The sequence below is a fragment of the Salvelinus sp. IW2-2015 genome, linkage group LG33, assembly GCF_002910315.2.
Source record: "Salvelinus sp. IW2-2015 linkage group LG33, ASM291031v2, whole genome shotgun sequence".
NCBI lineage: Eukaryota > Metazoa > Chordata > Actinopteri > Salmoniformes > Salmonidae > Salvelinus > Salvelinus sp. IW2-2015.
The window spans coordinates 14,543,167-14,560,669 of NC_036872.1; the positions used below are offsets into that span (position 1 = coordinate 14,543,167).

The window sequence follows — 17,503 nt, forward strand, 5'->3', positions numbered from 1 at the left end:
CTCCAATCTCGTCTCATTGATTGGACTCCAGGTTAGCTGACGCCTGACTCCAATTAGCATTTGGAGAAGTCATTAGCCTAGGGGTTCACATACTTTTTCCAACCTACACTGTGAATATTTAAATTATGTATTCAATATAGACAAGAAAAATACAATAATTTGTGTGTTATTAGTTTAACCACAATATGTTTGTTTATTGTTTTGACTTAGATGCAGATCAATTTATGCAGAAATCCAGGTAATTCCAAAGGGTTCACATACTTTTGCTTGCCACTGTAAATGGCCTATAGGCGCACTTGATATTGCACCCCCAGCAGAGCATCAGAGATGAGGGGTGGCATCGGGCACACATCGATATATAGCCTAAAACAGAGAAATAGACATTTCATCAATTACAAATTACATGACCCTCCACTGAACTAGATTGAAAAAAAAAATACTAAACTCTCCCCTTGACTGAAATGTAAAAAGCATGACCCTCCCCCATTTTCCTCCCGGTAACCATTCTGTACATTTCGATCCATCCCTAACACAACAACATGTGGAAAAAGTCAAGGGTTGTGAATACTTTCTGAAGGCACTGTATGTAAATGTGATATTTCTGTATTTCAATACATTTGTCAAAATTTCTAAAAACATGTTTTCACTTTGTCATTATAGTGTGTGTAGATGGGTGAGAAAGAACATCTATTTAATCCATTTTGAATTCAGGCTGTAACACAACAAAATGTGGGATCATTCTCAAGTGGTGTGAATATTTTCTGAAGGCTCTGTACCTCTACCCTCCATGACATACGACAGCCATACCTTAATCATGACCATAAGATATACAACAATGTTGCAGCTTATCATTTCTAACATGCTCAAATCATTATCTGAAAATCCTGTATTTTCAGAGATTGGGGTCAGGGTAGGGTGGGTGCCCAATCTGATTAATTGCGCTGTGGGATTTGCGTGCATTAGCTGGCCCACCGCAAAGTCCTAGCATCATAGCAATTTAGGTCAAAGATGCTGCACGCAAGTTGCTGTTTCATTTTTTTTGTTTTATTGTCATGCTTATCGCTTTTCAGAATTTAAATGTGATATTTAATGCGCATTTGTGTTTCACATGCAAATAATCTTACTTGAGAATACTCAACATCCAGAAACAAAGCTAGGATTTACAAAGATAAAAAAGGGTCAGGGAGACAATATAAGTATGACATCAGTGATGGCTAGTCCTTGATATAGTAATACAGAGATCAATATATGAAGGGATTACTGGTAATATAATCAATTTAACAAACTAGACAGAATAACAGAACCTGTGTGAAATTGTTTGGAGAGAGACATGATACCTTCCCCGATCGACCTTAAACAACTACATTATCTTGCATTTAATAATTAGCAATACATATCCAGCATACTGTTAATTTAACATAGGAAGGATGGATATTTTGTTGCCTTCATATCTTAGCGAACACAAATACATTTGAGCACAGACACCACTGTTTCATTTGATGTCGTCCACATTAAAATCACTAAAAGGCTCTGCTTTCACTGAATCTTTTTATCAAACAACACAAACCATAGCAGAGCAGGAAGAACATGTAAAACATCAGCCTAGACAGTGTACCCCTGGCCAATTCTACTCAAAGACGCCTTTGAACAATGCAAAAACACAACATACCTTTTTATGATACTGCTGTTTGAGAGACAGTTAATCATTTAAAAAAACATTTGAGTAGGAAAAATAAATATATAAAAATATTATTTGATGGCGTGATTAAAGCAGTCTGTGGGAGGAGGCCCACACAGAATCAATAGGAAAATGCCAATGGCGGAGAACACACAGGAAAAGAGAGCAGGAGATTAAAGCAACAAGGTGGCCATTGACAGCTAAGATACAGCCTCTCTTTGGCAGCACTTCTCAGAAGATCAATACTCATCCACGGAAAGTAGACTGCAATCAAATCAGTGGAAAACGTTTGTGTTTTAGTGCTCGAGGTGAGACCACCTTCTTCCTGCTACTATGCAGTAATGGTGATGTCATCGGGCATTCTGGCACTACTCTTTTCGACCAGGTTTTTATCAACTATCATGTCAACGCAACACAGAGACTTTGAAAAATAGCAACAAAAGAATCACGACAGTGAAAGTGCATTTTGAAATCAATGCTATTTCATAAGCTGGTAATAATAATTGTAAATAAAATATAGAAATTAATAATTGTTTTGAAATCAAGCGAACCACTGCCCTCTGTTATCACACAATATGTGACAGAGAGACATCAGTAGCCTGATCCCCTGCTGCCCTCTATGACACCGGGGCCCAGTGGAGTGTGACCGTACACCTGGCAGGGTGGAAACCCCTGGGTGGCCCAGACTAGCCCAGCAGATGTCTTGGTGCTGGGGCTCGTCTAGCGTCTGCACTGCAGCAGCACAGCTGGCTGCTCTGAGAGAACAGGAAGGCAGAAAGTCAGGCGGGTGGGGCCAGCCCAGCACTGAAACTATAACTCCCCCTGGCTCCTAAGGCTGTGGCTCGCGAGCCGCTCGTTATTCCAGCTTATGCCAGCTAATGCTGTTATCTCTGCTACATCCAATTAGAGGAACCTTTGACCTACCTCCGGTGGCAGGTTGCTGGCCATGCCCTGATCTGCTTTAACAGACATATGCAGACAGTAAAGGAGGTAAAGAAGGCTAAACCTCAGCTGTACAATCACCCTGATCCTATTATGGTCACTCACCTTAGGCCCGATGATGATGAGCACTACCAGGGGATTCTCAGTGTGCCACTCTGAAAGACATCAACCAGAGACAGTGACTGACAGCCAACCAGAATTTAATTTACTTTCCAAGTGCTTCTGTGTGGCAATACAAATGTAAAATTAGCTCAAATACAAGATCAGAGCATGTAATTGTAGCAGGGCTTGTGTCCAGTGAAAGTGATGCAGAGGATGTAATCCCTGTACCTGAGAATGCCTCCAGCAGATAGAGAGGATCCTTCACTCTCCTCAGGCCACAGACTAGTAGGAACACATGCAGGTCCTCCACATCCTCCCCACTCACACCTGGGAACAGATAGGCAGGTAGCTAGAGCAGTGTATGACACAGACAGACAGCAGTGTATCACAACCCATTATAATGAACAGGGAAACTACCACAGCAGATAATGACAGCCATTCATCAGCCAATGGGAATGAGGAAGAGACAGCAGTGGCAAATGCTCTAACAAATCTTTCACATCACAGCAGAAACATTGACGGAGAATAGAAGCGGTGGTTTATTGAAAAGCATTGGGAAGTTGCCATACAGACAGATCAGTTTCATAGAAATGTGCAATACAGCAGCTGGGAGTCACATAGGTGCATTCCTACATTGAAATTGACTGATTCAATATCAGACTAACCATATCGGTGCTTTTATACTGTAGAAGCAACATTAATTGAGAGACAGACAAACTAAATATGTTCTTTTCTCAGATCACCCACCTTCCATTCCAGGTAGGGGGTTACAGCTGTGTCAAGGTGGGTTACAGCTGTGTCAAGGTGTAAGTAGGGGGTTACAGCTGTGTCAAGGTGGGTTACAGCTGTGTCAAGGTGTAAGTAGGGAGTTACAGCTGTGTCAAGGTGGGTTACAGCTGTGTCAAGGTGTAGGTAGGGGGTTACAGCTGTGTCAAGGTGTAGGTTGGGAGTTACAGCTGTGTCAAGGTGTAAGTAGGGAGTTACAGCTGTGTCAAGGTGTAAGTAGGGAGTTACAGCTGTGTCAAGGTGGGTTTACAGCTGTGTCAAGGTGTAGTAGGGGTTACAGCTGTGTCAAGGTGTAGGTAGGGGTTACAGCTGTGTCAAGGTGTAGGTAGGGAGTTACAGCTGTGTCAAGGTGTAGGTAGGGAGTTACAGCTGTGTCAAGGTGTAGGTAGGGAGTTTACAGATGTGTCAAAGGTGTAGGTAGGGAGTTACAGCTGTGTCAAGGTGTAAGTAGGGGGTTACAGCTGTGTCAAGGTGTAGGTAGGGAGTTACAGATGTGTCAAGGTGTAGGTAGGGAGTTACAGCTGTGTCAAGGTGGGTTAAGCGTGGTCAAGGTGTAGGTAGGGAGTTACAGATGTGTCAAGGTGTAGGTAGGGAGTTACAGCTGTGTCAAGGTCTGAACGAATATGGACGCATGTGGAAAGATTATACCACTATCTATTGTTGCAGGCACTCAGGATACAACTGAGAGTGCCCTTACCAGAGACAACCCATAGAAATTCACAGAATTCCATGTCTGTGTCAAAGTATTCTCAAATTCTTGAACTCCTTCCAACCTCTAAGAAGAATAGGAGGCGTAATAATGACCCTTACCTCAGCTGATGGTTCATGTGCTGTGCACCACAGATTTAAACTCATCCTATTATGGCTGCTTAATATAAGAGCTCAAGTAAACAATAACATATACAGACAGCTTCTTGGAATGAAACAGGGGTGATACAATTACTTTAAAAGGCCTACAGTTATGAGATGTGTTAGCAATCTGGCCAACCAGCAATTAATGACATAGTTTACGAAAGTGACAACTACAGCAACTAAAAAGGGTTGACCATAGGGAAGAAATAATACAGGTTGACAACAAACCAGGACTATGTTAGACCAACATGCAGCTGATGCATTAAAGTAACCAGTGCCTTCTCACATTAGGTCGGCAACAATTGTAACTTAAGAGTCTGTAAATACACATTAGTCTCAGACATTGTGAAATTGTCATTGACCTAACAGCTACAACAGCACACCCAGAAAAATCACACTGACAGACATTACACAATGGAGGATAATAGTATGTACCATTATTACCTATGTCTAATTGTCTACAATTGTTTGATTGGCATGGTCAGTAAATTAGACTTAAAATCATGTATACTTGTCTATATTTTCTAATTTAGAAAATAATAATATGGATATTAGATAATAATAGCTACCAATCAATTCGTAACAAATCTCTACCTCAATTACACATACTATACATACCCACAATAAAATATAATCCCACTCACAAATAAAATTGCTTGCACACACACAGACCCTGTAAACATGTGACTGTGCTACAGTGACAGACAGTGAAATCCCTTCCTGCCAGATAAGGCCAGCTCAGGAGGATAAGGCAGCCCTTTAATACTATTACAGAGCATCTTAAAATGACAGCGCACAGAGTGTGTGACAGTCAGGCCACTGACCCCAGGTCTGCTGGAGCGTAGGGAGGAAGCAAGCACTGTTGAATCCCAGCCTAAACCAACACAAAATAACATACAAAAACACTGCACTGTTCACAAAGGGATGATTAAAGACATAAGCAGCACCAGGTGATGTAGGGAACAGGGCCCTACTGTATCACAGCTTCTATTAATATAAAACAAAGCAGTAAAAAAGATGTGGAGCCCTTTGGGGTATTGGTTACTTTTGTGAGATCAGCAAAATCTCCCATCCACCTCATACAGTCTATGCAGCATAAGACTCAGCAGCGCGGACATGGAAACCTGATACTTCAGCATTCCCTGATTTCCCTTTCCGTCCTCTCTTTACCAACAGCCCTATGGGACCTGGAGGAATACCACAACTAGGAACCTGTTTTTGTGACTTCCTTACCTGCCTTGTGAAATGTCCACATGTCTATGATGCAATAGAGAAATAATACAATTATGTTTAATTTAAACTGAATTTCCTCGCACCAATTCAGGGGCGGACAACGGGTGTCAGTTAGGATACAACCTTTTCACGACTTCAGATCTAAATGGAGACAGAGGAAGAATGGAGGAGTGCTGGAAAAATAGTTCACAGGCCTGTCAAAGTGGGCAAAAGAATCCAATACAAATAGAGAAAATAAAACCCTCTGGAGACTTAGAAACAATTCATCTGTCTTGAGGGGAGAAACTGAATTGGACAAATTGTCTGTTTTGCCAGCAGCATTTGTTTTTTGCCTGTCTCCTGTCCCTTATATCGCAGAAACACTTTTTTGTTCTTCTGCCTTTGATGTTGAGGGGCACATTGCATAGCTCCCTGTCATTGTTGAGTGTGTGTGTGTTCCGTGGCTCCTGTCAGTACGTCTGGAGACTGCCACAGTGTAAAACATACTGAACACAGAGGCTAAATAAGAGCTTCTGAAACACTGCAGCTTTCAAACTTAATTTAACGGAATTTAGGGAAAACCATAGGGAGATAGACTTGGGACTGCCATTGCCACCAAGAATATTCCTAACGACTGCATTGAAATCTACTATTCCTACACACTTTGGCAGCACAAGAGAAAATAAACACAATATTGTTTATAATTGTGGCCTCTTTCAGCTTAACTAATGCCGCACATCCCATGCCTTTCTAGAAGAGACAGTGTAGTTTAGTTATGCCTCTAGAGGAGGTTGGTGCCAGCGTATTCCCTCTGGACAGACTCAGAAACCCTCTTCCCTACAGTGTAAAACCTGCCCTACACTATACCCGGCCCTCACCCCCTCCCCTCCTCTGTGATCCCCCAGGGCTGTCTGTCACTCACCAGCCTGCTGTCATTTGCCCTGCACCTGCCTACACCCTCAACCCCACAGCGCACACAGCAGTGGGGCAACACTCTACTGATACTGTGCCTTTGATGGAGCTGCAGCCTCAGGATCTTCCTAACACTACACTCTCTGCCCTTGGCTGTTTCACCACAACCAAAGGGTAATACAGAGAGAGAAGCAACTTCAATCAGGCAGCTGGGTTGCCTGGGCCTCATGTTCCACTAAGGAGGTACACTACATGAACAAAAGTCATGCTCGGCGAACATCTCATTCCAAAATCATGGGCATTAATATGGAGTTGGTCCCCCCTTTGCTGCTATAACAGCCTCCACTCTTCTGAAAAGGCTTTCCAGTAGATGTTGGAACATTGCTGTGGGGACTTGCTTCCATTCAGCCACAAGAGCATTAGTGAGGTCGGACACTGATGTTGGGCAATTAGGCCTGGCTCACAGTCGGTGTTCCAATTCATCCCAAAGGTGTTCTATGAAGTTGAGGTCAGGGCTCTGTGCAGGCCAGTCAAGTTCTTCCACACCTATCTCGATAAACCATTTCTGTATGGACCTCGCTTTGTGCACGGGGGCATTGTCATGCTGTAACAGGAAAGGGCCTTCCCCAAACTGTTGGCACAAAGGTGGAAGCACAGAATCGTCTAGAATGTCATTGTATGCTGTAGCGTTAAGATTTCCCTAACCTGAACCATGAAAAACAGCTCCAGACCAATATTCCTCCTCCACCAAAATGTACAATTGGCAGTATGCATTGGGGCAGGTAGCGTTCTCCTGGCATCCGCCAAATCCAAATTAGTCCGTCAGACTGCCAGATGTAGAAAAGTGATTAATCACTCCAGAGAACGAGTTTCCAACGGCGATGAGCTTTACACCACTCCAGCCGATACTTGGCATTGCGCATGGTGATCTTAGGCTTGTGTGCGGCTGCTTGGTCAACGAAACATTTCGTGAAGCTCCCAACAAACATTTCTTGTATGGACATTGCTTCCAGAGGCAGTTTAGAACTCGGTAGTGAGTGTTGCAACCGAGGACAACCAATTTTTACATGCTACACGCTTCAGCGGGCCAGTTCTGTGAGTTTGTGTGGCCTACCACTTCGTGGCTGAGCTATTGTTGCTCCTAGATATTTCCATTTCACAATAACAGCACTTACAATTGACCGGGGCAGCTCTAGCAGGGCAGAAATTTCACAAACTGACTTGCTGGAAAGGTGGCATCCTTTGACAGTGCCACGTTGAAAGTCACTGAGCTCCTCAGTAAGGCCATTCTTCTGCCAATGTTTGTCTATGGAGATTGCATGGCTGTGTGCTCGATTTTATACACCGGTCAGCAACGGATGTCGCTGAAATAGCCTAATCCACTAATTTGAAGGGGTGTCCACATACACTATATATACAAAAGTATCTTGGAGTGCGTTCGCTGGGCCATGACTCTCCCTTCGATTAACATTCTACCCTCAAAGGCCCCCACACACATTTTGAGCTGAAAATGGCCTACTCTAACCTACATACAAGAGGAGAGTTTTAGTTATCTGCCATTCTCACTGTGTGTCATGGTGCAATTACATGGGAGGGCACAACAAGCCTTGTTTGGCAGAAAGAACATGTTCTGATTTACTTTGAGACAAAACAAAAGGAAAGAAAAAAAGTGTGATATTGAAAAGGAAAACAGGCAGATGAGAAAGGGACCCCCACTGTGCCTGAGTGTGTGTGAAGACATGGAGGGGACAAGTGTTGACAGGAAAGGCTAAAGGCTTGATCTTTTTCTGACGCTGGAGGCGTTGATTCTGCCAGCGCGTTTTGTTGTGTCTGAGAAGAGCCGAGAATTAAAGTTATGAAGATTGAATAATTATTATTCTGGGAGTAGAAATAGGGCCTCAGCGTGTGTCAAAGTACAAAAGAGGGAATATAACAACTAATCTGGTACACAACATGGAAACAAAGGTATCCAACAAGAATCTATTAACCGTAAGACTGCATGAACATTATTAAATAATTTTTCTAAAATACTAAAAGGAGCCTACTATTTGTAACTGTTAATTAATTCTGGTTTACATGTTACAAGGTAGTTGAAGTTGTACTAGATGGATGTACAGGATACACATAGTATACACCGTCCAACATCCAGGTAGCGGGCTATTGTATGCTTTCTCACACACAGACATGCAGAGAAAAACAGCACAGGCAGTCTTTATATTAGAAAGTAGTAAACTACAAAGAATCATACAGAAGCTATATTACATAGAAAACACAACAGCTGAGCAGTCACTCTTATCTCATGTATACTGAATGGGGAAGTGAATGTTGGCAATCAGTATTACTGGCACCAGTGTAGAAACCTGGTTAGGAATGGCCCTGTATGGGAGAGCTATTAATCACAAGGTGTTAGAGAGCTGCATCCCTGAACTGCCCTGAGCTCTGATGTACCTGGGATGGAAATTGTCCTACAATGTTCAATTTAAAGTCAGGGCTGTGTGTGGGGAAGCTACTTTGAGTAATGACATACATTTAATATGGAGGTGGTGGGATAGGGACAGAGGAGTAGATCAACCAAGCGAGGAGAGAGGGAAGAGGGGGAGATGCGAGAGAGAAAAGGGCTAATGTGCATGTCCTCCAGGTCTTCTTCAGTTTGTTGCTTAAAAACCTGTCATCTCTGGTTTATTTCCTTTATTTCTTTCCATGTTAACTTTTGTGAAAAAAGTACCTGAGCGCCTTAGAAATTCACTCCAGCAGAAACTCTGAGCCGCCTCAGTCTTGATCCCTTCAGAACCAAAGAAAATAAACAGTGTGTCTGTGAGATTGTATTTCCAAGAAAGAGTTAAGTCATATTAAATGGTCCAATGCAGCCATTTGTATCTAGATAACAAATAATTTCTGGGTAACAATCAAGTACCTTACTGTGAGTATTTTGAATGTAAGCAGAGGGCTAAACCCTCTTTTTTTACACCATTTCACGGTAAGGTCTACTACACCTGTTGTATTTGGTGCATGTGACAAATACAATTTGATTTGACCAGACAGTTCAAAAACCCCACCCAGCCAAACAAGATGAAATCTCAGACGGTTATTTCAAACAGCTCAGAAACTAAAAGTGCATTATAATAATTTTCACAATTTCACAGTATTATTCCAACCTCATAGTGTGGAAACATAAAACACAGAAAAATCTACATTTTTGACTGCACTGCCCCGAATACGGACATACATTAGGTCATCTGTGGGAGGTAAGTGCGGGGGTCATAGGATTAATGATCATTTACTGACAACCCTGACTTTCTTAAAGGTCATATCTATCATTAGGCTGGCCTCCGCCATATGAACACGCTAATGTGCTCTGCATCTCTGTGCAACTTATCACACAAACTCCACATTGGGTGATGACAATGAGCCACTACTGTGTGACATATGATGTAAGATAACACATCTGGGATTGCTACCTGCTGACATGTTACATCTTTCACAGGTGGGTGCATGCATCATTACTGTACTTCTCCGGGTGGGTTTTGTCACCGACATGTTTAGTGGGTAATACAGTTGGTTAGCACATCTCTCTGTAACCAGGCTTTGCTGAGTACACTGGCAGCAGTCTGGTCTGTTTTGCTGGGGCTGGGCACTATTGGCTCAGCAGACATGCAGCTTGGAGACCTACAGTACACCTCTCTGTGCTGCTTTGTGCTGACCCATGTGGTGTGACAGATAGCCAATGGCAAGAGCGACTCAAAATACTCTACTGCAGCATGTTGTGGTGGGAGAACTGCCAAAGCTGCTTAATGCAACAGCAAATACTGCCACAGACACACAGGGAAGCACAGCTATGAGCAGTGAATATTTCATCCTACTGAGCTTACCTTGAGGCTGGACGTAGATTTTGCTGCTTTGGGACAGCTGGGGGAATGAAAACAGAGAATATGATATTGGAAAAAATCCTGAAAGTTTAATGCAGCAATTTAAACATACTAAATTATTTGCATGGTAAGACATACCCCATTAAGGAGAACTAACAAGAATGGTGACAGGCAGTTTCATAACAGAATATTTTTTCTCCTACAGATAACTGTAAGCAATAATATGTTAACATAAAGTCTATATATTTTTTTTTACGGTCAATTTGCAGTGTACAAATGATGTGCTGTATGTTCTGGCCCCTCAAGGAAAAGGGGATGGTCAGGGGGCCGGAATATACAGCAGTTATAAATCATTTATACACTGAAAATTGACCCCAATAATCACAAACAGATATAGTATTTGACAAAAACAGAATCATTTCAAACCTTGATTATATTGGGATACGATCACATATACCTCTCTATGCGTGGGAATATTTGGGAACAGATTTCCTAAATTGCTGTTGATCATTGCTGGACAGCCATTTAACTATTGCCATAGATTTTCAAGCCGATTTAAGTCAAAACTGTAACTAGGCCACTCAGGAACATTCAATGAATGTTATCTTGGTAAGCAACTCCAGTGTATATTTGTCCTTCTTTTTCAGGTTATTGTGCTGCTGAAAGGTGAATTTGTCTCCCAGTGTCTGTTGGAAAGCAGACAACCAGGTTTTCCTCTAGGATTTTGCCTGTGCTTAGCTCTATTACGTTTCTTTTTATCTTAAAAGACTCCCGAGTCCTTGACAATGACACACATACCCATAACATGATGCAGCCACCACAATGCTTGAAAAATGAAGAGTGATACTCAGTGATGTTTTTGTTGTTTTCAATATGCCCCAAACATAACGTTTTGTATTCAGGACATAAAGTTAATTTATTTGCCACATTTTTTGCAGGTTTTCTTTAGTGACCTATTGGAAACAGGATGCATGATTTTGAATATCTTTATTCTGTACAGACTTCCTTCTTTTCACTCTGTCAATAAGGTTAGTATTGTAGAGTAACTACAATGTTATTGATCCATCCTCAGATTTCTCCTATCACAGTCTTCAAACTGTAACTGTTTTAAAGTCACCATTGGCTTCATGGTGAAATCCCTGAGCGGTTTCCTTCCTCTCCGGCAACTGAGTTATTCAGGACGCGTTTATCTTTGTAGTGACTGGGTGTATTGATACACCATCCAAAGTGTAATGAATAACTTCAACATGCTCAAAGGGATATTCAATGTCTGTTTTAGTTTTTTTACCCATCTACCAACATGTGCCCTGACTTGTTAAGCAAATCTTTACTCCTGAACTTATTTAGGCTTGCCATAACAAAGGGGTTGAATACTTATTGACTCAAGATATTGGAGCTTTCATTTTTAATTCATTCATTTGTAAAAATGTCTAAACAACACTCCACATTGACATTATGGGGTAATAAAGGCCAGTGACACAAAATATACATTTAATAAATGTTAAATTCAGGTTGTAACACAAAATATGGAAAAAGTCAAGGGGTGTGAAAACCTTCTGAAGGCACTGTGCATCACCACCGCAAAATAAGCATAAACAGTCATCACCAAGTGAAAGGGGTGAGCCCAAGCCAATAATTCACAGTTGATGGAAAGGTAATTGACTGGATGTTATCACACAGTTAGACTTGATCTATCCCCCATGTGTGTTTTCTGTCTCAATAAAAAGCGTGGCAGTCTCCCTGCGCCTGCCCTGATTGCATGCTGTCACTGCTAGATGACAGCGATAAAGCGTGCCATTTTCCTTAATCTGGAAATAAAACATGGTAATATTGTTATATTGCCACACTATTATGGGACGGGCCAGGATATTGTGTTTTGGTTAGTAAAACCATTCTGTTTTATTTACTGTGGCTGTCAGGTTCCTGCTGTCTCTTGATGTGCTGTAAATTGGAAGAGTCACTCGCTTCCACAATGACCTCTGAGATGGCTTGCCCCTTTAGACGGCCATCATTACACATATCACACACATCATTTGGCAAAATATTAGCAGAAATTTCCTTTCACGACTGCCATGTTCTCAATACAGATTTATATGAACATTTCAATGAACCAGCTACTATATAACTGAGAGACATACTGTAATTAAACACTATGGTAGACATAAAACACACCTGGCCATGTACTTGAATGAGCCATCTTTGAACCCCCACTTTACAGTAAGTGTGCTTGCTCGGTTTAAAATGGTCATATGTGAGCACTACTACAAGCAGAGTTAACACTGATGAATGAATCATAGCTACCAGAAATACTTCAGCCTCTGCTTTCAGCTTGTCAGTAAATGCAACAGCAAATCTGTAAAAAAAGAAAACCCATTACTTCAGTTAATGGTCATGGACAGTATGATAACACAATTATGATAACACAATCTTTCAGGGTTAGCATCTGTCACTCCTTTCCAAACAATAAAAGTTGAGAAAATATCAGAGCAGAAATCAAAGGCATATGACAGAAACTCCACAAAAACCTCCTAACTGAGGATGCGTAGGTGAGGGTGGAGAAGTTGCTGCTGCTGGTTTGAGGAAGGATTTGTGCGTGAATCAATATGTTATTTTGGGTGGGTTTGATATCAATTCCAATTTTTTGGGAGACAAACCTAACTGATACCGATATATCTGCCGATATACAGTTTTACAGCAGGGACATAAAAAAGTGGCATTTACCACACAGCCTTTCAAAGGAGCAATTGTCCAATATGAGAATGGCCACAAGTGTTCAGAGAAGCATGACATTCCCTTTTCTCACCCTACTTAATGTATATCGTGGAATAGAATTATCGCCGATATCGATAAAAGGCCAATATCGGTGAAACGATATATCGGTCAGGCCCTACTAAGAATACAAAGGAAATGTTGAAAAAAAGGCAGTAATGTGCTATATTTCGAAAGGATTGTGAATTGGGCCAACAGGCCTAGTTATGGGTGACTGAATTTCATGATCAAGGTTTGTGAGGAGAGGCGGTAACAGCAGGAGGCGCCATGACTGAGACGTTTGAAGTCATGTGACCCAGATTACACCAGTGTTCCCCAGAAGCAATTATCCCTTAGACTCATACTCGATGGATGTCTTACGGGCTGTAAAATCAAAACAACACCCTTGAAAATAAAGACACAAAGTTCTCTGTGAAATAAGACGTATAGCCTAGGCTCAGATACTGAGCCAATGCACCACTAGCCAGCAGCATTAGAGGCAGGGCGGGATCCCACTAGAGGCAGGGCGGGATCCCACGAAGATAGAACACATAACCAGCCCTGGGGTTAGCTTCACTGGTAAGACAGTTCAACCTCACTGTTTCATGCCAGTAATACAGACCCAGAAGGTATCCTAGTGGTAGCTCATAGTAATCCTGTCTTTATTTTCCCACACATTCTCACTGTACTTCAGCCAAACCTCTATGGTGCACTATCCACTACTGAGACTATATAAAGAAACATAGTGCAGTCAAGGCAGGAATTATACAATTGTTATGTGTGTGTGTGGTCTTAAAATGTGATACTGTAAATTATAACGTATTCATTCAATAGCAAGTTTATTGGTGTTATATTTTTCAGATCAACTGCATGGGCTTTTAAGTAATGTGTCAGGGGTAGACATTTAAAATTGCAAAAAAGCAAGGGAACTGTCCAGAGTACAGTAGTTAAAAATTGTTAGCATGCATTCTGTATGCATGGTCAAGTCCTGGCCTGGTTTAGATCTTATCTGTCGGAAAGATATCAGTTTGTCTCTGTGGATGGTTTGTCCATCCACATCCAAATCAACTGTAAATGTCAGTGTTCCTCAAGGTTCCGTTTTAGGACCACTATTGTTTTCACTATATATTTTACCTCTTGGTGATGTCATTCGGAAACATAATGTTAAGTTTCACTGCTATGCGGATGACACACAGCTGTACATTTCGATGAAACATGGTGAAGCCCCAAAATTGCCCTCCCTGGAAGCCTGTGTTTCAGACATAAGGAAGTGGATGGCTGCAAATGTTTTACTTTTAAACTCGGACAAAACAGAGATGCTTGTTCTAGGTCCCAAGAAACAAAGAGATCTTCTGTTGAATCTGACAATTAATCTTGATGGTTGTACAGTCGTCTCAAATAAAACTGTGAAGGACCTCGGCGTTACACTGGACCCTGATCTCTCTTTTGACAAACATATCAAGACTGTTTCAAGGACAGCTTTTTCCATCTACGTAACATTGCAAAAATCAAAAACGTTCTTTCCAAAAATGATGCAGAAAAATTAATCCATGCTTTTGTCACTTCTAGGTTAGACTACTGCAATGCTCTACTTTCCGGCTACCCGGATAAAGCACTAAATAAACTTCAGTTAGTGCTAAACACGGCTGCTAGAATCTTGACTAGAACCAAAAAATGTGATCATATTACTCCAGTGCTAGCCTCTCTACACTGACTTCCTGCTAAGGCAAGGGCTGATTTCAAGGTTTTACTGCTAACCTACAAAGCATTACATGGACTTGCTCCTACCTATCTTTCCGATTTGGTCCTGCCGTACATACCTACACGTACGCTACGGTCACAAGACGCAGGCCTACTTACTGCCCCTAGAATTTCTAAGCAACCAGCTGGAGGAAGGGCTTTCTCCTATAGAGCTCCATTTTTATGGAATGGTCTGCCTACCCATGTGAGAGATGCAGACTCGGTCTCAGCCTTTAAGTCTTTATTGAAGACTCATCTCTTCAGTAGGTCCTATGATTGAGTATAGTCTGGCCCAGGAGTGTGTAGGTGAACGGAATTGCACTGGAGCAACGAACCGCCCTTGCTGTCTCTGCCTGGCCGGTTCCCCTCTCTCCACTGGGATTCTCTGCCTTTAACCCTATTACAGGGGCTGAGTCACTGGCTTACTGGTGCTCTTCCATGCCGTCGCTAGGAGGGGTGCATCACTTGAGTGGGTTGAGTCACTGACGTGATCTTCCTGTCCGGGTTGGCGCCCCCCCTTGGGTTGTGCCGTGGCGGAGATCTTTGTGGGCTATACTCGGCCTTGTCTCAGGATGGTAAGTTGGTGGTTGAAGATATCCCTCTAGTTGTGTGGGGGATGTGCTTTGGCAAAGTGGGTGGGGTTATATCCTGCCTGTTTGGCCCTGTCCGGGGGAATCGTCGGATGGGGCCACAGTGTCTCCTCCTGTCTCAGCCTCCAGTATTTATGCTGCAGTAGTTTATGTGTCAGGGGGCTAGGGTCAGTCTGTTATATCTGAAGTATTTCTCCTGTATTATCCGGTGTCCTGTGTGGAAATTTAAGTATGCTCCCGCTCTCTCTCTCTCTCGCTCTCTCTCTCTCTCTCTCTCTTCTCTCTCTCTCTCTCTCTCTCTCTCTCTCTCTTCTCTCTCCTCTTCTCTCTCTCTCTCCTTCCTCTCTCTCTCTCTCTCTCCTCTCTCCTCTCTCTCTCTCTCTCTCTCTCTCTCTCTCTCTCTCTCTCTCTCTCTCTCTCTCTCTCTCTCTCTCTCTCTCTCTCTCTCTCTCTCTCTCTCTCTCTCTCTCTCTCTCTCTCTCTCAGAACCTGACCCTAGAACCTGCCTCATGACCCTGCTGTCCCCAGTCCACCTGGCCTGCTGCTGCTCCAGTTTTCAACTGTTCTGCCTGCGACTATGGAACCCTGACCTGTTCACCGGACGTGCTACCTGTCCCAGACCTGCTGTTTTCAACTCTCTAGAGACAGCAGGAGCGGTAGAGATACTCTGAATGATCGGCTATGAAAAGCCAACTGACATTTACTCCTGAGGTGCTGACCTGTTGCACCCTCGACAACCACTGTGATTATTATTATTTGACCCTGCTGGTCATCTATGAACATTTTAACATCTTGGCCATGTTCTGTTATCATCTTCACCCGGCACAGCCAGAAGAGGACTGGCCAACCCTCATAGCCTGGTTCCTCTCTAGGCTTCTTCCTAGGTTCTGGACTTTCTAGGGAGTTTTTCCTAGCCACTGTGCTTCTACACCTGCATTGCTTGCTGTTTGGGGTTTTAGGCTGGGTTTCTGTCACAAAGTGCTGTACATCAGCTGATGTAAGAAGGGCTTTATAAATACATTTGATTTGAGTCTGTGGTTCAATTGGACATTAATGGTTTCCAAATCTAGTCAGAGGCTTGACTTCACCTGGCTTTCAGCAACACCTGCTCCATAACTGCACGCTTCTGCTCCACTTTCACATCTTCATTAATGTCTGTTCCTCCGAAGACTACTCCAAAGGGCACTTGAGTATCTGGTATAAAGAGCAGAAAAGGGGGGATGTTGATAAAGTTGGAACCTTTATCCTTCTATTATTAGCTAGTTAAGCTACTATCAATGACATTATCAGTACAAATCACCTCAAAGAAAGGGTGAATCAATAAGGGAATAAAAAAAGGTGATAAGATGCAAATATACAGTGGTTTCAGAAAGTATTCATTACCGACTTATTTCATATTTTGTAGTTAAAGACAGAATTCAACACACACAATACCCCATTATGACAGTTATTTTAGTTTTTGTTTACATTTTTGCAAATGTATTGAAAATGAAATACATAAATATCTAATTTACATAAGTATTCAAACCCGAATCTATACTTTGTAGAAGCAACTTTGGCGGTGATTAGAGCTTTGAGACAAATTGACTATGTCTGTATCAGCCTTGCATGTCTGGATTTTGGATTTTCTCCCATTTTTCCTTGCAGATTTTCTCAAGCTCTATTAAGTTAGATGGGGAGCGGCGGTAAACAGCAATCTTCAAGTCTTCCCAAATATTTTCAATGGGATTCAAGTCCAGGCTTTGACTTGGCCACTCAAGGACTTTCCCATTCTTGTTCTGAAGCCATTCCAGCATTGCTTTGGCTGTATGCTTGGGGTCAATGTCCTGTTGGAACATACATTTTCGCCCAGTCTAAGGTTGTTTGCACTCAGAAGCAGGTTCTCATCAAGGATTTGCCTGTATTTGGCTTAATTCATTGTTCCCCCTAACCTTACCAGTCTCCCAGACCCTGCTGCTGAAAAGCATCCACATAGACTACCGACCCGTAGCACTCACGTCTGCAGCCATGAAATGCTTTGAAAGGCTGGCCATGGCTCACATCAACACCATTATCCCAAAAACCCTAGACCCACT

General features: G+C 42.4%; 1 protein-coding gene across 3 annotated transcripts in view; it reads right to left on the bottom strand.

Moving 5' to 3' along the window:
* The window catches only part of glt1d1 (glycosyltransferase 1 domain containing 1), a 40,608-nt gene that overhangs the window by 14,126 nt on the left and 8,979 nt on the right, over positions 1-17,503 (bottom strand). For 2 of the 3 annotated variants that reach the window (XM_023978987.2, XM_023978986.2), the window contains exons 3-8: positions 16,517-16,622; positions 12,652-12,703; positions 10,354-10,390; positions 9,210-9,266; positions 2,951-3,049; positions 2,726-2,775 (exon numbers count right to left, since the gene is read on the bottom strand). In XM_023978987.2, coding sequence (XP_023834755.1) covers positions 2,726-2,775; positions 2,951-3,049; positions 9,210-9,266; positions 10,354-10,390; positions 12,652-12,703; positions 16,517-16,622 — 401 coding nt within the window. The remainder of the gene's footprint in view (positions 1-2,725; positions 2,776-2,950; positions 3,050-9,209; positions 9,267-10,353; positions 10,391-12,651; positions 12,704-16,516; positions 16,623-17,503) is intronic. The other variant, XM_070436838.1, reaches the window with a different exon arrangement.